The sequence below is a fragment of the Macaca fascicularis genome, chromosome 18 (genome assembly GCF_037993035.2).
Source record: "Macaca fascicularis isolate 582-1 chromosome 18, T2T-MFA8v1.1".
In the NCBI taxonomy this organism is placed as follows: domain Eukaryota; kingdom Metazoa; phylum Chordata; class Mammalia; order Primates; family Cercopithecidae; genus Macaca; species Macaca fascicularis.
In genome coordinates this window covers 35,372,852-35,400,128 of record NC_088392.1, presented here as the reverse complement: position 1 = coordinate 35,400,128, position 27,277 = coordinate 35,372,852, and the positions used below count along the sequence as shown (strand labels likewise).

Below are 27,277 nucleotides of genomic sequence, written 5' to 3'. Positions count from 1 at the left end.
CACCGTGTTAGCCAGGATGGTCTCGATCTCCTGACCTCGTGATCCGCCCGTCTCGGCCTCCCAAAGTGCTGGGACTACAGGCTTGAGCCACCGCGCCCGGCCTACAGATGGAATTCTATGAAACATCTGTATTGGATAGCTACAAGTATCTGTCATACATACTGCTGCCTTCAGAAAACAGTACTACAAGCCATTTTCTTCTCCGTAACTGCTACAGTCTGTGTGTGGTGCTTTAAGGGAAGTCAACCTGGCTGCCCCAGGGGATTTTAGGCCAGAGACCTTACTCTTCAGGAGTTGAAAGCAAACATGGAGGATGGCAAGGTCCAAGGGAATGGTTAAGTAGGAATTCTGCCCATGAGATGAGATACACACCATCTATACAGGGGCAAACTGACCTTGGGAGAGGCAAACTAAGGAAATAAATGCTAGATGAACAAAAAGACTGTCACCTAAGTTCTACTCTTACCCAAAGTGATTAAATTTAATCACCTATCTACCTTCAATAATGGCTGCTGTAGGTCCTGATCTCAGAAACACCAAGACTGAAAGTGACTAAGCTTTTATTTTAAAAGCATCAATTCGTAACTTAGGGAAGTTCAAAACCTGTTTAACTCTAGAAGACTGAGTAAAGGATATTAGTCATTTTCAGTTTTCTCTGCCCATTATGATTACTTCTAATCCCAGTAATGAAATACTATTTCACTTTCAACCACAAAAAAAAATTCCCTATCAACTGCCCCCTAGATATACCATTCCTGAACCAACTGTGATCACACCTTTAACTTCTTCTACCTACTATTTAAATAAACTCTGAAAAAAGCCCTGAAGAAACATACTAATTGAAAATCAAAACATGAATTGTATCTTTCCCGTTCACATAAGAACATTTCATCACTTAAAAATAAAAATAACAAAAATAAACGTCATCACTTAAACTATGTCTTGACCTCTTTTCATTTCAATTAAACTGTTTAAAGCAATTTTTAAGCCTAACTCCATCTTAGCAGTTTTAATGTTTCTATTATCAAGAAGAAAGGAATTTTATGTGGCAACTGATTTTCAAATCTTAAAAAAAAAAAAAAAAAAAAAAGTAATTGAAACCAGAAATACTCCGATTACGCTCACTTTAATTTAGTGCTATTCACAATTTGTTGCACTATGAACTTACTTGTAATTACCATTACCTGAGTTAGACAACTATAATATGCCCTCTCAGTCTATGACATAAAATTGTATCTCCAGAAGACCTGCTGCTTGCATGTGAAACTCTACTCTGAAACTACTACTCTAATATAGAAGATACTTTTTCTTGTTTCTTTGATAACATGGATAATCATAATGTTCAGTCAAACCATTATGAGGAGACCAGAGGTTTAAATAAACACAAGTCTATTTTCAAATCAATTTCTAACATGATGGGGGTAGCAGCCACCAGATTGGAATAAGATGAAATGGACTGTGAGTGACAAGGGGTGTCACAGATGGCAGATGGCTAGCTAGACAGCTAAACAGCATGTTCAGAGGCACATCACTTCCCATCAGTATCAGAAAATACTTTATGGGGAATAAAAAAAATCTCCATACTAAAAATTCTATAAGCTACAGCACTGGAAATGTTGAGACTAAAAGAAACATCAACTTTCTTTTTTTTTTAAATCTCTTTAAATGTTAACGCTTACTTCTTACTTACAAGAGTAAGTATTCAAAGAAACATTTCCCTAACTTTAAATAACAATTTTCTTCAGAAATCAAATTTCATCTGAGACTAAAAACATGAAATTAGAGTTAGTGTTTTGTACTTAGATACAAAACAATCAGAAACTCGCTAAAGTGAAAGAATGTCCACTGCTACACACACACACACACCCCGCCACCCCGCCAAGAGAAAAGCCTACCTAAGTCAGCTCCCCAAACCTCCTTAACTCCTTTCCCCTTAATCTTTAAATGTAGGGCTTTCCTACAATGCACCATCCTCAGCACTCTTCTACAGCTTGTCCCTGATAGATTTTATCTACTCTTATTTTATTCATATCTCCCATGTCTGATCACTTTCTAAGTGATCACCTTTAAACCCAGCCTTCCTTTCCATTGCCACTGCCCAAATCGTCTGCATCACCTCAGGTCTAAATCACCATGATAAGCTAATTTTGCTAGTCTCTTTGCATTCTACACTATCCACATGGCCCTTCCTAAAATTTACACCACTTTGACACAGCTCTGGCTTAACAGCTTTCAGTGGACTTTTACCCCATTAGCAAAAAAGAGAGCCAAACATCTTAGGCCTGCGTTTTAGATCCTTTTTCCTATGGCCTCATCGCTTTTTTTTAAATTTTTTTTTGAGATGGAGTCTCGCACTGTCGCCCAAGCTGGAGTGCAGAGGTGGGATCTCAGCTCACTGCAACCTCCGCCTCCTGGCTTCAAGCGATTCTCCTGCCTCAGCCTCCCAAGTAGCTGGGATTACAGGAGCCCGCCACCAAGCCCAGCTAATTTTTTGTATTTTTAGTAGAGACGGGATTTCTCTATGTTGGTCCTATGGCCTCCTCGTAACCTTTCAACCCTACTTTCCACTCTTACCTAGTGACCTTTGCTCTAGCCATATTGGTTTAATCACTCTATTCTGAATAGTCTAAATGGCTTCCACAGTTTTTTTGCAAGAACCATGTCTTTTACTTGGTCCATAATGCATGATGCTATGCCCAGTCTCCAAGAGCCCAGAAATACCAATCCACTTTATATACTACCTCTTCCATAAAGCCTTCATAGAACCCAGTAATAGGAATTTTCTTTCCTCCGAACCCATATAGTAATTATTGCCTACGTTAGGCAAATAGTCATGAACTGCCTGTTGGCCTCATTCTAGCTTTGAAACACAGAGTTCTGCATTGCTAGAAAATTTTCACAAGTTAAATCTTCTCAAATAGCATATTGAATACTTACTTATGAATGAACTTATTCGATGTCTGATTTGCTTCAAATAATGAAGGTTGGGTCAGGAGTAGTAAATTGGGATAGGGATGAAATAAGATTGACCATGTGTTGACAAACTGTTTAAGCTGGGTAGTTCCCACTACTTTTGTATGTATGTAAGAAAATTTCTCTATTTTGTTTAAACATTAAGTATGCTAGCTGAAGATTTGCCCCCAAAATAGGAAAGCTTTTAAAAAATCAAGACTCTGGGCAAGTAAATTTGAGCATTAAAGAATTTGCTGGTCAGGCAAAGTGGCTCACACCTATAATCCCAGTACTTTGGGAGGCCGAGGTGGGCAGATCACTTAAGCCAGGAGTTCAAGACAAGCCTGGGCAAAAAAGGCGAAACTCAGCCTCTACAAAAAACACTAAAATTAGCCGAGCATGGTGGCACGTGCCTGTAGTCCCAGCTACTCAGGAGGCTAAGGTGAAAGGATTGCTTGACCCTGGGAGGTCGACACTGCAGTGAGCAATGATCACAACACTGCACTCCAGCCTGGGCAACAGAGCAAGACCCTGTCTCAAAACAAAAATTTAAAAAAATTCCTTGGCAGTGGGGTTGAGTGGGAAGGATTACGGGGGGCGGCGGCAGGGGGTGGGGGTGGGGAGAATTATTTTTAAAGTATGAATAAGGAAAAAATTTACTACAGTAAATTACTATAGCTAATAGTATTATCTCTATTTCAGGGATCCCTAAGCCCTAGCCCTGGACACTGACCACGGTCCGTTAAGAACCAGGAGGCACAGCAGGAGACGAGCATTATAGCGTGAGCTCTGCCTCCTGTCAGATCAGTGGCAGCTTTAGATTCTCATAGGAGCATGAACCTATGGTGAACTGTGCATGTGAGGGATCTAGGTTGCATGCTCCTTATGAGAATCTAACTAATGCCTGATTATCTGAGGTGGATCAGTTTCATCCCAAAACCATTCGGGATCCATGGAAAAACCATCTTCCATAAAACTGGTCCCTGGTGCCAAAAAAGGTGGGGACCACTGTTTGGTATCAGTTTGTTAAAAAATTAAAAACCAGGGTGTGCCACTAAAATGTGAAAAATGAACCATATGTAGAATTCTACCTAGTCTCATCCTTAAGGCATTTGCTTTCTGAGAAAGGAAAAAAAGAAAAACACTGGTTATTTTGGTTGAATTGGGGACTGGACACTGCTACAACACTTTCAGAAATTAAGTATGTTTGGGAATTATTTCAAAATATAACTGGGGAGAATGGGGTGAATACAGATAAAACAAGACTGGCCAGGAGTTGGTAACTGTTAAAACTGGATGACTATATAGGGATTCATTATACTTTTCCATCTATTTTTGCCTATGTCTGAACTTTTCCATAATTAAAAGTGTGTGTATGTAGGTATATGTGTGTGTGTGTATACACATATATACCCTTATACATATATCTTACATATATACATACACACACATATTAGTATTTACTTAAACAAATATGCCCAAAAACCAGATTGGAAGCTACTATGTCAAAATTAACAGTGGTTCTCTTTTCTCTTCTCTTCTTCTCTCTCTTTCTCTCTTTCTTTCTTTCAACAACAAACATTGCCTGATAAAACAGTAGTTCTCTTTGGGACTATAATAATGACTGTCATTACTTCGCTATCCTTTTCTATATTTCCCAACCTTCCCACTGAGCATGGGTTACTTTTATAACCCATACATAATATATATATGTGTATGTGTGTGTGTGTGTGTGTGTGTGTGTGTGTGCGTGTATATATATATATCTTTTTTTTTTTTTGAGACAGGGTCTCATTCTGTCGCCCAGGCTGGAGTGCAGTAGAGCAACTGTGGTTCACTACAGCCTTGAACTCTTCCACTGAAGGAATCCTCCCACCTCAGTCTCCAGAGTAGCTGGGAGTATAGGCTCAGGCCAACATGCCCAGCTAATTTTAAAAAAAAATTTGTAGGGACAAGAGTCTCACTATGTTAGCCAGGCTGGTCTGAAACTCCTGTCCTCAAGCGATCCTCCTGCTGGGATTACAGGTATGTGCCACCATACCTGACCCATAGATAATATTTTTTTTAAACTTTGGGGAACCTTTATAACCTAAGGTCTGCCCTAATCACATTCAAAATACAACAAAAGACAGTAAACCTTCACATAAATACAAAGCATGCGCTTCTATTTCTGTTGGCTAATTAAAAGAAGAGAAAGGAGCTAACACTTTACTGATGCACTAACCACCTATACATGGCAAGCACATTTAATCACAAAAAAATTCCACGAGGTAGAATTCTTTTATTCATTTATTTTATTTTATTTTATTTTTTTTTGAGACAGAGTCTAGCTCTGTCACCCAGGCTGGAGTGCAGTGGCACAATCTCGGCTCACTGCAAGCTCCTCCTCCCAGGTTCACACCATTCTCCTGCCTCAGCCTCCCGAGTAGCTGGGACTACAGGCGCCCGCCACCATGCCCAGCTAATTTTTTGTAATTTTTAGTAGAGATGGGGTTTCACTGTGTTAGCCAGGATGGTCTCGATCTCCTGACCTCGTGATCCGCCCGCCTTGGCCTCCCAAAGTGCTGAGATTACAGGCATGAGCCACCGTGCCTGGCCTCCACGAGGTAGAATTCTTACACTAGATTTATAGTTGAGGAAACAAAGGCTTACAAAAACTTATCCATCCAAGATTAACACAGTAAAGCAAGATACAAGCCCAAATCTTTTGACTCAAAAGTTCCCATTGTTTATTCTAAACCAGGACAACCGAAGTGTGGTCTGTGCGCACACATACTGGTCCTCGAATACTTAAGTCCGCAAGTGTAAGGAAAGCATTTGGAAAATGTTATGGTAACTTGACAGGGTAAGTTTATGTGACTCAGGAATCTGGTACTAAAAAGTTGCAACATGTTTTTTGTATATCCACTTTTACTTCATTTTTCTCTTCTTTTTTAATACAGACCACTCTACTTTCAAGATACTGTAACAAATGCTTCAAGTTTATAGCAAAAGAAAAAATAAATTAGTTAAAATTAGATAGAAACATAGCCTTCCAAGATGATACAAAAGCAATTTCTGAAGATATGTTTTTTTCTTTTTTTTTTTTGAGATGGAGTCTCCCTCTGCTGCCAGGCTGGAGTACAGTGGCACGATCTCAGCTAGCTGCCATCTCCAACTCCCTGGTTCAAGCGATTCTCCTGCCTCAGCCTCCCAAGCAGCTGGGATTACACGTGCATGCCATCACGCCCAGCTAATTTTTGTATTTTTAGTAGAGAAGCGGTTTCACCATGTTGGTCAGGCTGGTCTCGATCTCCTGACCTCGTGTGATCTGCCTGCCTCGGCCTCCCAAAGTGCTGGGATTACAGGCGTGAGCCACCGCGCCCCGCCTTTTTCTTTTTTTTAATTTACTTTTCTTTTTTATTTATTTTTATTTTTTATTTTCTTGAGACGGAGTTTTGCTCTTGTTGCCCAGTTTGGAGTGCAATGGCGAGATCCCAGCTCACTGCAAACTCCACCTCCCAGGTTCAAGCGACTCTCCTGCCTCAGCCTCCTGAATAGCTGGGATTACAGACACCAGCTACCACGCCCGGCTAATTTTTCTTGTATTTCTTAGTAGAGATGGAGTTTCACCATGTTGGTCAGGCTGGTCTCGAACTCCTGACCTCAGGTGATCCACCCACCTCAGCCTCCCAAAGTGCTGGAATTACAGGCATGAGCCACCATGCCCAGCCCTTGTAGATTTTTTTCAAGCAAAATATAAAAGAATTTTAATATTAAAAATGAAATCAAAAATCCTATAAATCATTTTAGATCTAAAAGCCTATAGGTAATATATATACATCAACACTACACATATACAAGTTTGAGGAAAAAAATTACATTTACTTCAGCTACTCAATATTTGCATATCTGACTTAGTGCAAGGCAGGATGCTGGTAATTGCAGGGGACATAAAACAGCCCCTATAAGGGTAGGCAGGCCTATGTACACAGCCAGATTAACCGTAAGTTTTTTGATTAATAGAGAAATGTATTTACTATTTGCTTCATTTAACAAGGATTTATCAAAAATGTTCCATATTATACCTGGGACTGTGCTGGATACTGAAGATTCAAAAATGAATCAGACGCAGCTCCTGACCTTGAGGAGGTTCAGAATCTCATGGGCAACAAAGACTTGCCAGCTATTTCTTAAAGCAAATGTGGTAAGAGTTAACAGAATTATACTCAAATGCCATAGGAGCTTCCCATTTCTGCTAGGGGACTCTAGGAAAGGCTTTTTAAAAGAGATGAATGCCTATTAAAAAGAATTTTAGTGACATTCATCCTTGCTTATCTATGCATTCTTCCACTGTAAAAATCACAAAGAAAAGAATACCAAGATACAGCATTTAACAAAAAATCTTCAAAAGGGGATGATGGGCCAGGCACGGTGTCTCATGCCTGTAATCTCAGCATTCACACGCCTGTAATCTTAGCATTTTGGGAGGCCAAGGCAGGCGGATCACCTGAGTTCAGGACTTCAAGACCAGCCTGGCCAACATGGTGAAATCCCATCTACTAAAAAATATAAAATTAGCCAGGCATGATGGCATGTGCCTGTAACCCCAGCTATTTGGGAGGCTGAGGCAGAAGAATCACTTGAATCCAGGAGGCAGAGGGTGCAATGAGTGGAGATCATACCACTGCACTCCAGTCTGGGCAACAAGAGCAAAACTCCATCTCAAAATAAAATAAAATAAAATAAAATAGGGGGATGATGTTCTTCCTCACATCTGTAAAACACTCAATTATTCCTAGAAGTCCTAAGTGTTCAATTTTAAAATCTAATTTTAAGTTTTAGTATTTATATTCACATAGAGTTTATGTACACCAAGTTCTCAAAATGAGTTTGAATTTGTATTATACTGAGAAAAAAGACAGGACAAAACCATGAAATCTGCAGATATTATTCAAACTTCATTCTATTCCATAATTTTATTCTCCTTCCTTGGGAAGTTTTAGTTTTTAGAAGTTCTGATAAAATTAAGTAAAACATCATATTACAAAATTTTCCCCATCATTTCTCACTGGAAATGGCAAAGAACAATGAAAGATCAATACGCAAAAGCTGTAAGAGGCATTAAGATTCCCAGCCAAACACTAAATCCAGGAAGAGTTTATCGTTTATTTCTAATTCATCATGCAAGTCTTGAGAAGATTTTAAACATGAGTGAAAGAGTTATGAACGTCTATGAGCCCCACTATAGAATCTAAAAAACAAAATCAAAAAAAGCATCACTTCCTTTAAAATTCCATTAAAACTAAATTATGAAAAAATGACTGTGTATCTCATTAATAACATTTTTAAAAGCAATGTGAAAAAAAATCTACCAATTTCTGTTGGACAGTATTTTTAGAATGTATATGCATCAGTTCCTTTGAGCTATGTATTTCCTCTAATACAGGTATTGTGGGTGTTGGGGCAGGTGAGACTTTGCATGCCAGATTCTAAAAATCAGATGCAGGACAGACAGCAACGCTGCACCCTAACAAAAATTCCTTTGGCATCTCACAAAAAGATGTGATAGTACAGCTAAGGAAAATGTATCAGAGCATAATCTCCACCACACCTATGTCTTTCATGTCTGGATGCAGGCTTCAATCACACAACATCAAGAGAAAAGACTAAAAGCAAGACAAACTTTCTATTATGCAATTAAGCTCTTAATAAATAATGCATTTCTTTCCTTCCTCCAACTAGAGATTTTTTAAAAATTGATCTGTAGGGTGTATTTCAACTGTATCTCAAACCTCAATATCTGAGAAATAACAGGGTAATCCTAGGTTGAACATTTATCAAAGAGAGAATATTTTTGAACAAATTGATCACTTTTATTACCCAGAACAATACTGCTTTAATTATGCGGATTTATTACTTTTTTTTCCCCTCCAGGATTATATAAAGCTGGAGGGTTATCCTTTGGTACAATAGCTTCACTATCAAATAGGATTTAAAATTTACCCTTTGACATCTTCAGGATACAAGCATAATAGTAAATAATCACATTATTTTAATGGCACACTAAGCCCAATAAAGTAGATTAGACATGGGGTGTTCTAATATTTGAGAATACAAATAGGGATCTCTATGCCGTGCAACAGAGCATGGTGGTTAGGAGTTCTGAGGTTAAACCACCCGCTTCAGGATTGTAACTTTGAACTTACCAGCTATACAACCCCAAGCATGCTACTTCCCTTTGCTAACTCCCCATCTGTAAAATGGAGATAATTGTACCTATGTTTCATAGGGTTATAAGAATCCAATATGATAGGCCGGGCGCGGTGGCTCACGCCTGTAATCCTAGCACTTTGGGAGGCCGAGGCGGGCGGATCACAAGGTCAGGGGTTCAAGACCAGCCTGACCAACATGGTGAAACCTCGTCTCTACTAAAAATACCAAAATCAGCCGGGCGTGGTGGTGTGCACCTGTAATCCCAGCTACTCAGGAGGCTGAGGTAGGAGAATCCCTTGAACCCAGGAGGCAGAGGTTGCAGTGAGCTGACATTGAGCCATTGCACTCCAGCCTAGGCAACAAAGTGAGACTTCGTCTCAAAAAAAAAAAAAAAAAAAAAAAAACCAATATGACAATTCATGTAAAGCATTTAGCAAAATAATAACAGCTGCCAAAATTCTGAGAGCTGTAACACAAATACACATAGAATTAAGGCACAGAAGACCCTACACTACTTTACCCTATGTTACACAGTCAATGAAATTCAAATGCCAATTTCTCACTTGTGTCTGTGCACTATGAGCATCCTATTTTCCATTTTCACTGTATCTCTAATATTCAAAATCCCAGAGAAAGGCTTTCTGCAGTACCCTCACATTGATGATGAAAACCAGAAACTACAAAATATGTAGCCTTATTAATAAAATATCTCAACCAATTTTATCCCAACACACCACCACAGGAACAGAAATAAAGCAAAAACTACGAAGTCATTTTAAGGCTTGTTTTACAAAATGCTAGGTGGAATATCAACTGATAAATCCTTATTTAGCACCTGTGTGTTCAGCATTGTGTCGAGGGGAAAAACAGCTATGTGAGAAAGCCACAAGTTCTAAGTAAATGAATATGAAAGTTATACAAGGGACACCAAGTTTAACTACATAGGAATAATGAGAAAGAGGACAATATCAGAAAAGGCTTTTTATTGAAAGCCAAGAAGACTAATTCAAATATGTAAGAACTGTGACAATGGTCATATTCCTTACCTGGGTCCACTCAGTCAGTTTTCTACAGAGCCTACATGGAGGGTCCATTTGTTTTTTGTTTGTTTGTTTTTAAAGGCAAACCAAGATGAGGGGAGGACCATGGTTGAACCTCAGTGATTGAGAATTCATGCTCTTGAAGCATCATACTAGTCTTTAGCAACAAATGGTGCACGCGCACACACACACACACACACATACACACACACACACACACATTTCTGAGACTGTGTTTCGCTCTGTTGCCCAAGCTGCAATGCAGTGGCGTGATCTGGGCTCCCTGCAAGCTCCACCTCCCAGGTAGCTGGGACAACACGCCTATCTCCTGCCTCAGCCTCCCAAGCAGCTGAGACTACAGGCGTCCACCACCACGCCTGGCTATTTTTTTTTTTGTATTTTTAGTAGAGACAGGGTTTCACCGTGTTAGCCAGAATGGTCTCGATCTCCTGACCTCGTGATCCACCCGCCTCAGCCTCCCAAAGTGCTGGGATTACAGGCATGAGCCACGGCGCCCAGCCTAGACTTGATTTTTTAAAAAGGGCAGGAGAGGGCTACTAAACAAAGACTATGTGAGGAAGAAAATATTTCAAAAATATCAATTAGCAAGTGTTATGCAAGTAACTAGAAATGACAGGAGTCAAGAAGACAAGTTAGAAAATTACTGTTCAAATAATGGTTTCAAATGATGGCAACAAACTTTTTCAGAAAATACACCAATGGATCCAGTCAAACGACATTCTTTTAAACAAACACACTGTATGATAATATATGAACCGCCACAACACTATCAGTAATCCTGACAGAAGGTATAATTACATTGCTTAACTGGCAACTAGGGGCACTCCTTCCTATTAGAACTTGGCAGTTTCAAAAAAGCAGCCAAAAAACATACTACCAAAATTTGAGGCTTTCTCGATGAGCTTAATTTCAGTCCAATTAATAAGTGCCTGCCACACCCTACATTAACAGGCACAGATTTGTTTAAATTAATCTCCCCAGGGGCAGGCTAATTCAGGGGTTAGTATTATTAGAATCTGTGTGAACAACTGGGTGCAGGTGTTCACATTACCAACAGGAGAATTAAACTCTTAAACCACTTTTAGCAGATAGTGGGTGTTCGGTGAACTAATGGAATTTCTAAAGGGTGGAGTATACATGGGGACACTAATATGTAAAGCAGTGACACTGTAAGCTGAAAAATAATTTGTCTTTCTTTACAATAAGTGACCGCCATCATTCATCACAGAAAGCTACAGTCACAAGTCAAATTAACTACTGTATCACAATCATCATATTATGCTACATACATATACCTTACTGGTTCAGAATGTAACCTTTCAGAAGAAAAACAAGACTGGTTGTTAACAATCCTGCAAAGTAACTGAACCTCTGTAGACAGTAAATAAACAGCAGACAATGCTCCTTTAGGCCCTGAACGAAACAGGTTTGGCATAAATCTGTTCAATGTGTCCTTTCCATTTTACATAAACAAGTAAAAGGCAAATCATAGAGAGTAACTACCACTACACTGGCTTGCGACTTGCCTTAAGATGAATTTGTTTAGAAAGTTTGTTTTAAATTGATCATATCGGGGGAGGGGGGGCTCGATGGCTCATGCCTGTAATCCCAGCACTTTGGGAGGCCCGGGTGGGCAGATCACGAGGTCAGGAGATCGAGACCATCCTGGCTAACACGGTGAAACCCCGTTTCTACTAAAAAATACAAAAAATTAGCCGGGTGTGGTGGCGGGCGCCCACCTACTCAGAAGGCTGAGGCAGGAGAATGGCAAACCTGGGAAGCAGAGCTTGTAGTGAGCTGAGATCACACTACTGCACTCCAGCCTGGATGACAGAGCAAGACTACGTCTCAAATAATAAAAAAAAAAACTTATTAAGTTTGTATTTAAAAATTTAATGGCCAGGCCTGGTGGCTCACGCCTGTAATCCCAGCACTTTGGGAGGCTGAGGTGGGTGGATCACAAAGTCAGGAGTTCAACACCAGCCTGACCAATACTGAGAAACCCCGTCTCTACTAAAAATACAAAAATTAGCCGGGCATGGTGGCAGGCACCTGTAGTTCCAGCTACTTGGGAGGCTGACACAGAAGAATCACTTGAACCTGAGAGGTGCAGGTTGCAATGAACCAAGATCGCGCCACTGCACTCCAGCCTGGGCGATAGAGCGAGACTCCATCTCAAAAAAAATAAAATAAATTTAACATCAGAAAATTTACAACACATTCAAGAAAATGTTAAGTGGCCACAAATCCAAATGAGTACTACAACAATCTTGACTTCTTGAAATAACTTTTCCAACTACAAGAAAAACCAACAAACAAAAAGCTTTGCAATACCCAAAGTTAGTCTGAACAAATACATCATCCCAAAACCAAACAAACCATATCCCAGGAGAACTACCATAAAGAGTAAAATTCAAAGTTTAAGATGTTCTACTGCGAACAAACTAGTCATCTATTCCTCAAGGAGTTCAATCACAGACACAGAATAATTTTGTCAAATATAATTGCCTACAAGACATCAGCACATAGTTCACAGAAGGTTATGAAGACTGCCTGCTTACAAAGAAAACAGAATGCTCTGTTAATGAAAGAATACTAGAAAATGGACAATTATGAACAGCACTAAATGAAACTAATGAACTTGAGAGGACTAATCTTTTTTTAACCACAGTAACTTTTTTTTTAATCAGAAGAAATTGTCCCATTGAATGACAGCTGCCACTGGCACAGTCCCAGGGCAAGGATGCCATCAAAGGTTTTCTCTTAGCACCAGCTACCAAATCCTGGCCCCACACCCTGAGGGAGGACCTGTGAAAGTGCTCACAATAACTTTCTTACCATTAAATCAAATATTTAATGACGAGGAAATACAAACCAAGACTATCACACTTTTTCTTTTTTCTTTTTTTTTCTTTAAAGAGATGGGGTTTCACTCTATCGCCCAGGCACAATCATAGGTTACTGCAGCCTCGAACTCGGGGACTCAAGAGATTCTCTAGCCCCAGTCCAGTGAGTAACTGGGACCACAGGCGAATATCACCTTCATATATTTAAAATAAGTCCTCCATTTTATCATATGAGGTTTCAAGATGAGGGTCCAGATCAAGTGGAAAACCAGATCAAGTAATGAAACATCACTCTTATTTTGTTTTTTAGTTGAGGTGAAGTGAACTCACTACAACTACTCATCCATATATAGCAACCATCAGGAATGTGTTCGTATTTACATGCTGCACAAGCAGTGATCACATTCTTGTGTGTGCATATGTGTGTATACATGTGTATGTACATTTCTTTAACCTTTTCAATCTAGTTAAAAGTATTTTCAGTTCATAAGCATGGTATGTGTACAGACACATTTTCCCAGAACTTCTTGTAGAGGACAGGAAATCCTTCACAACATTATTACAATAGCTAAATGACAATTGTCTCCAATAGCCATATACATATACATACCCTGAAAAATGCTTCAATCACTCCACAAACACGAATCTCCAAACTACTGAAAACAAGTTTTATATTATCTTCTATCAATAGGATGGCTTATTAAAAAATTTAGTAAATGTGTATTAAGTCCACGGATGTCAACTGCCATAGGCACTTTCTTGAGCTTACTGGGTCACACGAACTAAAGACATGAGTGGCATGACCACGGCAGTGCAAGATCACATTAAGGTGAAAAACCTTGAATCATTTAAAACAGGATGTCTCAACCTCAGTACAGGTGACATTTTGGGCCAGATCATTTTTTGTTGTGGGAGCTTCTTCGTATTATCGAATATGTAGCAGCATCTCTGGCCTCTACCCACTAGATGCCAGTATCACACCCTCCCCAGGTGTGAGAACCGAAAATGTCTCCAGATAGTGACAAATGTTCCCTGGGGAGGAAATTTTGGTCTAGGAATCTAAAAACTTAGTACAGTGTGTCAGTTTCAAAAGAGTATATTCTGCAAAACCAAGGAAGTTCCAAAACAACTTCAGGCATTCCAAATAGCTGCTTTATACAAAACTTTCTTGGATGAAGTAAATGAAACCGTGTTACTGGAGATAGCTAATTCTTCCACATGTGCATGATTAAACACTTGTGATGATGAATCTGGGACAGGCTGGGACAGGAGCCAACAGTGACTGGGTTTTATAGTTTCGATGAATTACACCTCCTTTTAACCCTTCAGTGGACTAACCATCCTGCCAGGGTAACCCTTTATTCGCCAACCATATTTCCTGACGTCTTCCACGTAAGATTCACTCCTGCGGGCCCTCACCTTTTGACAATGCCTCCCACTGCACTGGGGTCAACTCTCACCCAAGAGTTCCGCCACCAAACCAGCTTGTCCTTGCCACATGCCCCCAGGGCCCCAGCTCTCATCCTGGCATACCCTGTCCAGGCCCGCTCTTGACCCCTGACCCCGCCACCCCCTCCCCCCCAGGGAGGTACCTGAAGTAGTAGACATCGCTCTTGCCAGCACTTAGCCCAGATTTTCGGATCACTTCCTCCTTCTTCCATCCGGGGGGGAGGGCAGGGCAGTCCATCCTCTTCCCGCTCTCCGTGGCCCGGGATCCCCTGGGCCCCGGCCCCGCGCTCCCCGACGGGAAAGGGACCGGCTCCCGCCGGGGGGCGCCGCCGCCACCGCTGCCGCCGCCGCCGCCGCAGCCGCCGCCGTCGCCGCCAAGGCCGCTGCCGCCACTCGGGGGACGGCCGCGGCCCCGGCCCCGGCCCCGTCCCCGTCCCCGGCCACGGCCCCGGCCCCGGCCACGGCCACAGACGCCGCCGCCCCGGCCCGCCTGCTTCCACCGCCCCCGGCCACGGCCGCCGCCCCGAGCGCCTTCCCTGCGCACGCCGCTCACCGGGGACGGGGCGAGCGCGCTGCCCTGGCCCCCCTGCTCTATGGCGGAGTCGCCGCCAGCGCCGCTGCCGCCCGCCGCGCTCTCCCCCTCCTCCTGCTCCGGGCAGCAGCGGCCTCCCCCCGGGTGCGCGCGCATCCAGCCCCCTCCCCAGCCGGCGCTGCGCTTCTTCCGTAACCGAGCCCTTGGAATCCCGGAGACCCGCCCCGCCCGCAGCGCGGCGCGCGGGGGACGCGCGCAAGCATCATAGAGCGGGCGCGCACAGAGCGGCCCTCCTGCCCGGGGCGTGGCCCCGGCCACCGCCTCTTAGGTCCTCCAAGCGCTCTGGGCGGCCATCTTGTCTCCGCCTCCTCGGGGCCACGCCCTCTGCCGCGCTTTTCCGGCCCGTGCCCCCACTGGGCGCGCGGAGCCGGGAAGGTTGGTCAGGCTAGTCACCAGCTGGAGGTGTCATAGTGACTGTGGTCAGTTTGTTTCATACGGGGTAATCTCCACCATTATGTGATTTTACCTATGTTTGCTTCCCAATTAATGAATAACAAGCAAAATAGATCTTATATACTCACTAACTCGGCTATTCATTTAAGGGGATCATAGCCCCTTTTCCCGCCTCTCTGCACAAAGCTTGCAGGGGAGCTTATACTGAAGGAATGAAGCAAAGTGTCCCATTTGCGGAATACCAATGCACCTCCTGAGCCTGGCTTCAGAGCCATTGACAGATTCTCCTGGAACCTTGTAAGGATGTAGGAAGGGAAATGATAACTTGGAATATGCCCATGAGTCAGATGTGGCTTACCTCTATATTCTTCTTAGAGTGACCAGAATCCCTAAATCCATCTAGAAATTTCCAGATGTCTTTGTCTAATACAAAAATCAATGGCCTTTTATTTGGTAAATATTCCCTTATGTTGAATGTCCAGCCTAACCTACTGTCACAAGCCTTTAGGAAACTGTGTGGGATTCTTTTCGGTCAGCCAACTCATCATCCAAGAATGATTTTAAAGCATAATGACAAATCGATTAAGGAAACTGATTTGAATTTTAGAAATGCATATTTTCTATAAGTTGTTGAACATTTATACAAGTGTGCTATTGAAATTCAAGACAATGTATTATGAAATGTTTGGAAGATTGAAAAATGTAAAGCACATGTTATCAGCCTGATGATAAGCTATCTTGGGTTTCCGTACTCATATGACCTAAAAACGAGGACCAAGTTTAACGTATAGAAAAAGTTGATTAATATAAAGTAACGAAAATCTAAAATTAATTTGGTTTATCTTTGCAGTATATGCAAACATTAACTCATACACACGAACTTGTCTGTCTCTAAACCTGACCCTAGTCTTCTTTTAATGTCCTTTAGTTGAAAGACACTAATTTATGGCTTCCTACAAAAAATTTAGAAATGTGAATCTAAAAATTCATCAAGTAAGTTCTGAGGAGAGAGATCAGTACTGGAGACATTCACATAGAAGTCGTTTGTGGCCAGGCGCGGTAGCTTACTTCTGTAATCCCAGCACTTTGGGAGGCCGAGGCCGGCGGATCGCGAGGTCTGGAGATAGAGACCATCTTGGCCAACATGGTGAAACCCCGTCTTTATTAAAATACAAAAATTAGTTGGGCGTGGTGGCGTGCGCCTGTAATCCCGGCTACTTGGGAGGCTGAGGCAAGAGAATCGCTTGAACACGGGAGGCAGAGGTTGCAGTGAGCCGAGATCGCACCACTGCACTCCAGCCTGGCAACCGAGCAAGACTGCGTCTCAAGAAAAAAAAGTCATTTGTGAAAATGTCAATTGAAGGAGACCCTGCAAGTAAGTAAGATCTCCAAGGAAGGGCTTGCATGGTTAATAATAAAAGGAAAGAGGATCAATAACTGAATCTTGAAGAATGCCAATACTTAAGGTTCCACTGAAGGAATAAAGGAAAAAAAAGATATTAAAGTTTGTATGACGTAAGAGAGTACTCTGATTTTCACACATAATTGAAAATAAAGGGTAAACATGAACAAAAAATCTCAGTAGAAACGGTAATTGAGACAGGTGGTTGAGACAACAGATGGAAACAGGTATACTTTTGGAAAATTCTACCTTTTCATGCTGTGCTAATAAGGCTGTAGATCAAATGATATATTGGATACAAAAGCATTCTTAAAGAAATAAATCACAGGATTTTCGGGTCATTATTTTGACTTCTACTACCAGATTCCATTTGCTAAATCCCAGAAGATGTAGCCTAATGTTTCCTCTGTTAAGAAAAATCTCATTTAGACATATCAAAAGCTTTTTGGTTACACCTGAACTTTTCTACTGTGATACCATAGAGCAAAGTAAAAAACAAAAACAAAAAAACAGATAAAAATAAATGCTCTTATTTATTCTCCCACTAAAAGAAAAAAAAATACTCCAATTAGGGCAACAATAAATTCCAAAGGGGACTAGATTGAGATCGAAAACTGTTAAGAATAGACGCTAAATACCTGAGAGAGAGACCCCTTTGTTTCTCTTAAAATACTGGACAAATAATAAACCTTTTATAATTCTAGGAAAATGCATTTTCTATCACTCCTCCAGGAAGCATAACAACGTTGTTTTTCTCAGGTAGTAAAGTTATGACCAAATTTTCAATTTGGTCTCTCTTACAATGGAGAAGGCTTGCTCACTTACCTCTTGGAAAAAGTGAAAGACAAAAGCAAGACAGGATCTGGTCCACTAAATGAACAAACAGAGATGTAACCACCTGTGATCTCTGCCTCCCAGGTATAGAGGCAGGTGCTAAAACACCAACTGTCACCCCTAGAAGACTATTCATTCTTTGATTTTTCCCTTTATTGTTTAGCAGGTAAAACTGAGTAAAGTTAAGCCATTAAAGAAAAAGTTGTTTTAAAGAAAGGTGTTAATCTGGATTTTTATTTTGGAAATTAGAACACATTCAGGTAATGAAACTTCGAAGAATATTAGGAGGTGAGACTGATTTTGAGAACTATATATTCTGTCAAATATATAACCTGCATTTAAACCTTTGAGTGTGATAAAATACCCAATAAAAGCAGGGTTTTTTTGGTTTTTTTTTGTTTTGTTTTGTTTGGTCTTTGTTTTTTGGGTTTTTGTTTGGTTGGTTGATTGGTTTATTGGGTTTTGTTGTTGTTGTTGTTGTTGTTGTTGTTGTTTTGGCCTCCTGTGTATAACTGGTACCACAGGTACATGCCACCACACCCAGCTAATTAAGACTTTTTTTTTTTTTTTTTGGTAGAGATGGGAGTCTCCCCCTATTGCCCAGGCCGATCTCAAACTCCTGGGCTCAAGCAATCCTCCCGCCCCACTTCCCAAAGCCCTAGGATTATGGGAGTGGGCCACCGCACCCAGCTAGAAAAACGTTTCAAATACTGGAAAACCTTACTTTTTTCAATGAACATTTTTGCATGAGGAGTAACAGGGACTTTAGGGTTTTTTTCTCTTAGACTCCAAACAGGTCAGAATTTATCAAGACATTACATAGGAGTAAGGGCACAGTGGGGGGGATAAAACATTTTCCAGCACTAATTAACAGGTTTTATGATTCACTAGGTTGGCCCAACTACTGTTCTCACCTAATTCCCAGGCACAGCATGTCACGAGGCCAAATGACACTTTCAAGTGCAAGAGCTTGTAGTATGAAGAGGGCAAAGATCATCTAGTAGCCATCAAGCTGGCCGTCCAGAGGCAAAACTCCTTATGTGAGGAATTTAGAAGTAATTAGGCTCCCCTATTATCTAAAGCTGGCGTCTGTGTCCAGGCTTCTTTCCCAAAAACTTGTAAGTAACTAAAATTTCTACACGTCTCCCATGCATGCATGTCAAAACTTATTATGCAACCCTTGCTGACATTAAGACACCAAAATGTCTAAAAATGTAATCATTTATCATGACCTACGTGGTTAATATGGCCCAAATTCCCTTTAAGCTCCTGCTTTAAGGTCCATAAATATCCCTAAGGAAAATCCACTCATTCCTCTTTTGCTGAGGCGCCCTGCTGTACTCTTCTGCACTGTTCTTTCTTTCTAATAAAACTTGCTTTTTCGAACCTGTGCTGTCTTCTGTAAATTCTTCTCACAACCCTATGACTTGTGAGCCAACCACTTTCCAATGCCAGGGCTCTGACACCGCACCTGGCATAGTATAAATAAAGTTTTTGTTTGTTTGTTTGTTTGTGTTTTATAACCTTCCACTTGGAAAGACTACAGAGGAATCTTGCACTGCATAGTTCAAACTAAAACGAGAAGAGTTAATTATCTGAAAAGAAAGAGAAAACAAGAAGGGGTAAATTTTGAACCAAGGGAAAACATTTAAGAAGTGTCTGATATTTTTTAAATTGCTGTCAGTTATTACATTTGTCATAAGTAAATGTTTAGGAATAAAGGATGGAGACATGCTTATTTTATTTAACTCTCCCAAAATTAAAAAAAAAAAAAAAAGGAAAACAAAACAGTGCAACCAGTAGAAAGAAAATGATCTTTAGGTTTTAGAGCCCTCAGATACCACTTAATATGCTGAACAGTGGTTTTTAACTTTAATTCTGGCTGCAAAACACCAGAATGCTAGGACATATGATACATCAGAAATGAGGGCTGACTATGCAGTTTACAAGTGAGGAAGGAGTAGTCACTGAGTAAATCAGAAAATACATCTCACCAAAAGAGACTTTGTACCTAAAATGGCTTTCCCAAGTCCTCATGCATACCTCACAAGAGGCAAGGCAAAGACTAGAACTCCAGTCTCCTGACTCCAAGTTTAGAGCTTTGTCTGCTTTCACTGCCTGTCCCACCTTCAATGGCCTCTTCACTCTCATGCTTGCTGCTACTTCAAATTGGAAAGAGATTGTCTGTTTCCACCCACACTCTCACCCCAACCTTCCATTTGGCTAATTTCTACTTATCTCTTAGGTTTCACCTTAGACATTACTTCATCCAAGTTGCCTTTTCTAACCTCCCCAGAAATTCCACTGCTGATTTGGTGCCCCCCAGGTTGTATACTCTGCGCCATACTAGTATCCTCATCCATTTATTGTACTTTATTGAATTAGTTTTTTAATTGTCTTTTGTCCCCCACCAGCCCACAAGGCACTTTTCATATTCACCATTGCATTCTCCATGCCTATTAGTGGACTTGCCGGGCACATGGGAAGGGTTCATTAGATAGCTGATGAATACGTTGAATTAATACTTTTTTTTTTTTGAGACGGAGTTTCGCTCTTGTCACCCAGGCTGGAGTGCAGTGGTACAATCTCAACTCACAGCAACCTCCACCTCCTGGGTTCAAGAGATTTTCCCGCCTCAGGCTCCTGAGGAGCTGGGATTACAGGCACCTGCCATTATGCTTGGCTAATTTTTGTATTTTTAGTAGAGACAGGGATTCACTATGTTGTCCAGACTGGTCTCAAACTCCTGACCTCAGGTTACCCTTTTGTAAAAATTGTATAGTCTTAAAATAATGAGCAGCATATTTACTTCTCAATGAAAGTATAATCACATGGATTATATAAAAAAGAAATTCACAGCTCCTCCAATCTTTGAAAATTTGAAAAGGTTTCCATGCCTAAGAGATATTTAACAATAAATTTGACCTTTTTTGTATAAATGTGGGGTACACGTGCAATTTTGTTACATGCATTGATTGTGTAGTGATAGTCAGGGCCTTTAAGGTATCCATCAACCATATGATACACATTGTACCCATTAAGTAATTTGTCAGCAACCACCCTCTCCCACCCATCACTCTTCCAAATCCCCATTGTTTATTATTTCACACTCTATGTCCATATGTATGCAATAGTTAGCTCCCACTTATAAGTGAGAACAGTGATATTTGACTTTCTGTGTCTGGCTTGTTTTGCTTAAGATAATGACATCCAGTTCCATCCATGCTGCTGCAAAAGACATGATTTCATTCTTATTTGTGGCTGAATAGTATTCCATTGTGTATATATGCCACATTTTCTTCATCCAAACATCTGTTGATGGACACTTACGTTGATTCCATATCTTTGCTATTGTGAATAGTGATGCAATAAACATATGAGTATGGATATATTTTGGATATAATGATTTCTAATAGTTTCTTTAACTTTGGGTAGATAACCAGAATTTAACTTTATCGTAATTAAAAATGAGGCTTAAATTCATTTTACAAATATGTTTGATTATAAAAGTTATAATGTTTTCTTTAGTCTCTTCTACATCAACTTTAACTTGAACTGTTTATTAGTTCCTCAAAAATATTGGAGAATATATATCATAAAAGATAATCACAAAATGACTACTTCTAAAAACCTATTTCTGAATTGAAATATTTATCTGCATTCATGTTTCTGCTCATTTGACTTCAAATAATTTGACTCCTCCTAATAGTCTAAGTTATATGTACTCACATGTGCCTCATGTCTTTTTATTTTGGAACCATCTACAAAGTTGTCAGGGTATTATCTTTATGGCTTTGCTCATTTCTAATGGGCCCCTAATCTGTAGTACTTTTGAGAATAGTTTAAAAACCTAATAGAGGGCTCGTGATTTGACCCAGTGATCTTGTTCTGAAACACTTTCAGACTTTGTATTCCAAGTCGTTGCATACCTCAAGACTCCCCAACAAGTTAATCACAATTATACGCCATTGTACACAATTGCTTCTCTCCAGGCAGCTGTTATTATTGCCACATATCCTTTTACATAGCTTGGAAGTCTGTCCTGTGGGGTGGGGGATTGGAACAACAGTGACCCAGCAACTTTCTCTGTCACCATCTGTGGCAGACACACTGGTTGGCAAAATCAAACACCCATTAGCGATTTGAGTTTCCCTTGCCCACCTTCACTATAGAAACTAGAAAGTATAAATACTCTCCCAATCTCGCTTAGGCAAGAATAGGAGAGAAGCAAGAGTGACTGTGGGAAACTGTTTACTTCTTTATCTTAAAAAAAAAAAAGAGAGACACTGGGCACACTGGCTCAGGCCTGTAATCTCAGCACTTTGGGAGGCCGAAGTGGGTGGATCACCTGAGATCAGGAGTTCAAGACCAGCCTGGCCCACATGGTGAAACCCCATATCTACTAAAAATACAAAAAATTAGCCAAGCACGATGATGGGCGCCTGTAGTCCCAGCAGCTCAACAGGCTGAGGCAGGAGAATTGCTTGAACTCGGGAGGTGGAGGTTGTAGTGAGCTGAGATTGTGCCATTGTACTCCAGCCTAGGCAACAGGAGTGAAAGTCCATTGCAAAAATAAATAAATAAGTAAATAAATAAATAAATAAATAAATGAGATAAAAAAGATATGATCGGCACTCGCCTTTTGCCTTTGTTCCTGCTGGAACATGGGCATGATTTTTGAAACTCTGACAGCTGTCTTGCAACTATGAAGCAAAGAACGTTAAGATAAAAGGCCAGCATCCTAAGAATAGCAGAGCCAGAAAATGGAGAGCTGAATGACATTATTGAGCAGCTGAACTGTCTTGCAACTGTTTATCTCCAGACTTTCTGTTATATGAGTAAGACCATGTTTGATTAAACCACTGTTTAGTTTTTGGATACCTGCAGCAGAAAGCATTTTTTGCTGAAATAAAATTTATTCTTTTAATGGATTGTTTAAATCTTGCTAAAATTCAGGCAGCTCCTAAGCTTGAGACCTCGGTGTAACAGATTGCGAAGAGTAAAGGAAGAAGTCAGAGAGAAATATAAAGAGAGAGAGCAGGGGAAAGTTGTTAGTAGGCTTTCCCCTAGTAGCAGCAGTCCAGGAGAGGTCTCCCGTTCACACCCCGGTGGAAAGAAAGGTATTCCAAAGGGCCACCTCTGCTTGGGCTCTAATTCCCTTGCTAGGCACAATGCAAGCTCCAGCTCCAGAAAGTATGGCCCAGTAAATTATCTTTGAACTTGATCATTTCATAGCAACTGTCCTCTTTTCTGAATACAGTAACAGGTATGGGGAAGGAGAACCTTGATCAGCATTTCTCCAACTGACATCCACAAATGGACTCAGTTTGCCAATTCCCTACCACAAAATTTTAGCATAAAATTTTCATTTCAATAATAACATTTTTATTTTCTTTTAAGCCCCAACATAAGCATACAACGGACTGTCTGCATAACCATCTGGTATCTGAGTCATGTTTCCTTATTTCACTGCCCCAGCTTGATCTAGTTGGTAATAAGCAGTGCTACTTTGAATGACATTAACTAATGATAAAGGAACAGACGCCAACATAATATGCAAATAATGAGTCTGTGCGTATGAAGACCAAGTAACTTCAGGGCACATTGAATGAAAGTTTCGTAATCATTCCATCAGAGAAAAGTGGTGGGAAAACTTAGTCACCTGAAGAGCAAAGTGGCACCTGTAGGCCAAAACCCAAACTATCTGACTAGTTTCAATCTGTGTCATCACTTTGGGATCAATAATTTGGTTTCTGGGAAAATAATAATCTATAATAGCGATTTGACTTGACTACTGTTTAATAATTTTACTTGTATTTAACTTATAAATTTATTCAATTTTTATAATTATGGAAGAGCCACATGGTTAAAATGAGTTAAATGAGGCTAAAGTGAGTTTTATGCTTTCACATATTTATGTGACATCAGAACAATAATACAATACAGGTTGGGTGTGGTGGTTCATGCCTGTAATTACAGCACTTTGGTAGGCCGAGGCAGGAAGATTGCTTCAGTTCGGGAATTCAAGACTCAAGACCAGCATGGGCAACATAGTGCGACCTAGTCACTACTATAAACAAAACAAAAAAATTAGCTAGGCATGGTGGTGCCTGCCTGTTGTCCCAGCTACTCAGGAGGCTGAGGCAGGAGACTTGCTTGAGCCCAGGAGGTCGAGGCTGCAGTGACCTAAGATGGTGCCACTGAACTCCAACCTGGGCAACAGAGTGAGACCCTGGCTCAAAATAATAATAATTCTTATTATTATTTAACTCAACACTGTGGAATAGAGTCCTCAGTAATTTTTTCCTTGAAAAAGAAATATATATCCTTTTTTCAATTTTGAGAAACAGTTCTCTAATTTTCAGTCTCACCATCAAATTCTTTCTTCCTATGCGATAAGATTTCTGAGAAATTAATAAGTATAAGTGTCTCTCGTGACCCATCTTGAAATTCTTTCTCTCCTTGGCTTATGAGATATACCCTTCTGATTCTCCTTCTATGACTTTCAAGTTCTCTTTGGTGTACCTTTTTTCTTGGATAGTTCCTCAAATGATCTGTTTTCCCAGGTTCCATCTTTAGGTGCCTTGTCTGCTCGTTCTACCTGCTCTGCCTTGTCAATGTCGCCTACTCACCAGCTTTAGCTACAGGAACTCACCCTTGCCTTCCAGTGACAACATGGCCAATGCGGCATCGGCGAGATCATCCTATATATACTATAGATAACCCTATAGCAGTTTTCCAGATGACAGATCACACTATTGGCTACTTTTGAAGTCTTGAGGAGGCCCCAAAACTGGTACCCCTCTGTCCCTCCTGAGTAGTGAAACTAATTAAGAAACAAGAAGGCCGGGCGCAATGGCTCACGCCTGTAATCCCAGTACTTTGGGAGGCCCAGACGGGCAGATCACGAGGTCAGGAGATCGAGACCATCCTGGCTAACACGGTGAAACCCCGTCTCTACTAAAAATACAAAAAATTTAGCAGGGTGTAGTGGCGGGCGCCTGTAGTCCCAGCTACTCGGGAGGCTGAGGCAGGAGAATGGCGTGAACCCGGGAGGCGGAGCTTGCAGTGAGCCGAGATCACGCCACTGCACTCCAGCCTGGGCGACAGAGCGAGACTCCGTCTCAAAAAAAAAAAAAAAAAAAAAAAAAAAAGAAAGAAAGAAAGAAACAAGAAAAGGAATGAGAAAAATGACATCCAGAATAACTCCATCATGAGAAAGTATCGCTTAGAGGATGTGTGAAAGCTGAATGGGCTTGTCACTGAATTCCAAAATTTAATGGCCTAACCTACCTTGCTATAACTGGACTGTCGGCAGTGTCTCCATCCACCTCTTGAGGTCTGGCCTTTACTCTTACATTTTGTAACATGACCAAGAATAACCAAGAACAAATGTGCTAAGCAGGCAGGAAAACGCCAAAAAAAAGGAAGAAAAGAGAGGAAGGAGCTGAGCTACAAAGATCCTGTTCTTTCCAAATTCACCATTCACTCTACCTCTTCAGGGCATTGGGAAAAGAGACCAGGAGTGTGAAGAGAAGAATAAGGAAAACAAACAAACAAGCAAACAAACACTGTTTAAAAACAAGAGTAGAAAGGTGACATTCCCCTTTAATAGTAATATCATTTGTGAGTGCTAAAAACTGTTTCCTTAAGTATTGTTTCAAAATCATGTTACCCCATAAATATATATCTACTACATACCCACAACAGTTTTAAAAGAAAATTTAAAAATACATATGTTAAAGGGTTGGTATTTTTCTGAGAAGTTTGGAAAATATTCAGATGAATTAATACTAAATTTAGAATACCAGATTATAAAATCTAAGTGGTCCGAAAAGATAGAAGGACAAGATATTGCTATAGTATTTCAGTAAAGTGAAGCAAGTTTACAGATTTCACTGGGATATATATTGTAAAGGTAGAGGTAGCACAAAGAAAGTCAGTAATGTGATTTAAAAGAAATATAATTTGATTCAGGTCTAGTTTTTGCCTAAACTTGTTTTATCATGAAACAATTAAGATAAGGAGATAATCTCTGAACATACTGATTTTAAATGAGTCTTTTGTGACCATTGTGAGAATATATTTTTTATTTGCCAAAGAAATATGACTTTACAGTATATGTTATTTACTCTTCCAAGATACAGCTGAACTGGTGGGGAATTGGGTTGTGCAGATGGCACATTTTGTATGTCCCTCACTCAGATAATTGGATTGTAGAAACAAAAGAAATAGTCAAGATGTCAAACTTGAACATTCCTTTTACTCATAAATACTTTGGTGTTGCTCTTATTTCCATAAGCAGAGGGCAGATGATTTTTAGCCCCGTAGAAATAGCAGAACGTGCAGGCTACTAACTTCACTTCCTTGAACTAACATTATGATATCATCACCGGATTCCTCAGCACAACAGCCTGTTCTTAACTCATTTCCAAATGTTTTCTCTCACTATCATCTTGATCAGACCATCCCATTCTTAGGTTCTTACAGTGCCTTCTCACTCTGTCTTAAACAGACAAGTCCTTCAGCTGATCACATTTCAAACGCGTCACCAGGTTGACCTGAACGCATTGGTTTCTTCCTATCTTGTTTCTTCCACTTTTTTATATCAGATAGATTTTTCTAGGAGGACACTATTTAACTTTTCAGCACATATCCCCATGTTTTTTCCTAGGTACATAGAAGCCCTGCTTTCTGTATATTGTACCATTTCCTTATTCCTTCAAGACATTTTAAAGGTCTTTCCTGCCTGTATACACAGAGCTTCCAAACAGCTTTCCTGTGTTTTACTCATTAATATGGGCAGCCAGGATCTCCAGGCATTTGAAGAAAGCCTTTAACATGGAAAACCAGAGCAAGAAAATAACAACAACAACAAACAAACAAAAAAAACAACGGAAAAAATAACTTTGGAAGAAACAGAGGCAACAAAGGGAATTGAAGAAACTTTTAAAAAATCTAGGAATATAATATTACTCAGAGATTAACATACTCGGAAGATCCCTTAGGATGAACCAGACAATATTAAAAAAGAAGAATCAGAGGATAAGGAAAACCTCTTAGAAATGTAACTATAGTAGCATAATTTTTTAAAAAATCAATAGAAATATTAGAAAATTGTTAGGAAAATCTCCCAGAAAAGGATGTTAAAAAAAAAAAAAAAAAACACAGAGAAATCAAATTAGGAGGTCCAGAAACAAATAACAGACATTCCAGAAACAAATTTCAGAAACAAATAACAGACTTAACATAGAGAAATGATTTTTTTTCTAATTAAGGAATTTTTCATGACATGAGTCGTCCAGATTGAAAGGCCCACTGAGAACCCAGCATAATGAAGAAAATGCAATCCCACACCTGCATACAGTATCATGAGACTTCAGAACACCACAAATAAAGGCCATAAGAGCTTCAGGGATAAGAAAATTCACATGTAAAGGATTGACAGTAAGAATATTGTTGAATTTCTCAACAATACTGAAAGCTGCAAGGCAAAGAAACAATGCATTTAAAAATTTGCTTTTAAATTATTTTCAAACTAGGATTCTATACC

The 27,277-nt window shown here is 40.3% G+C and overlaps 1 protein-coding gene and 1 non-coding gene across 11 annotated transcripts in view; both read right to left on the bottom strand.

Annotated features, from left to right (window-relative positions):
- MBD2 (methyl-CpG binding domain protein 2) overlaps positions 1-15,296 on the bottom strand; it is a 73,943-nt gene extending 58,647 nt beyond the window's left edge. For all 10 annotated transcript variants that reach the window (XR_012427224.1, XR_012427225.1, XR_010582835.2 and 7 more), the window contains exon 1: positions 14,647-15,296. Coding sequence is in view for 5 of the 10 variants with exons in the window: in XM_045378136.2 (XP_045234071.1) it covers positions 14,647-15,191 (545 nt within the window). In the remaining 5 variants the exon portion in view is untranslated. The remainder of the gene's footprint in view (positions 1-14,646) is intronic.
- LOC123570112 (small nucleolar RNA SNORA30/SNORA37 family) lies at positions 12,903-13,031 on the bottom strand. Its single transcript, XR_006694119.1, has one exon. It is a non-coding gene; the product is annotated as a small nucleolar RNA SNORA30/SNORA37 family (small nucleolar RNA).
- Positions 15,297-27,277: the final 11,981 nt, after the last annotated feature.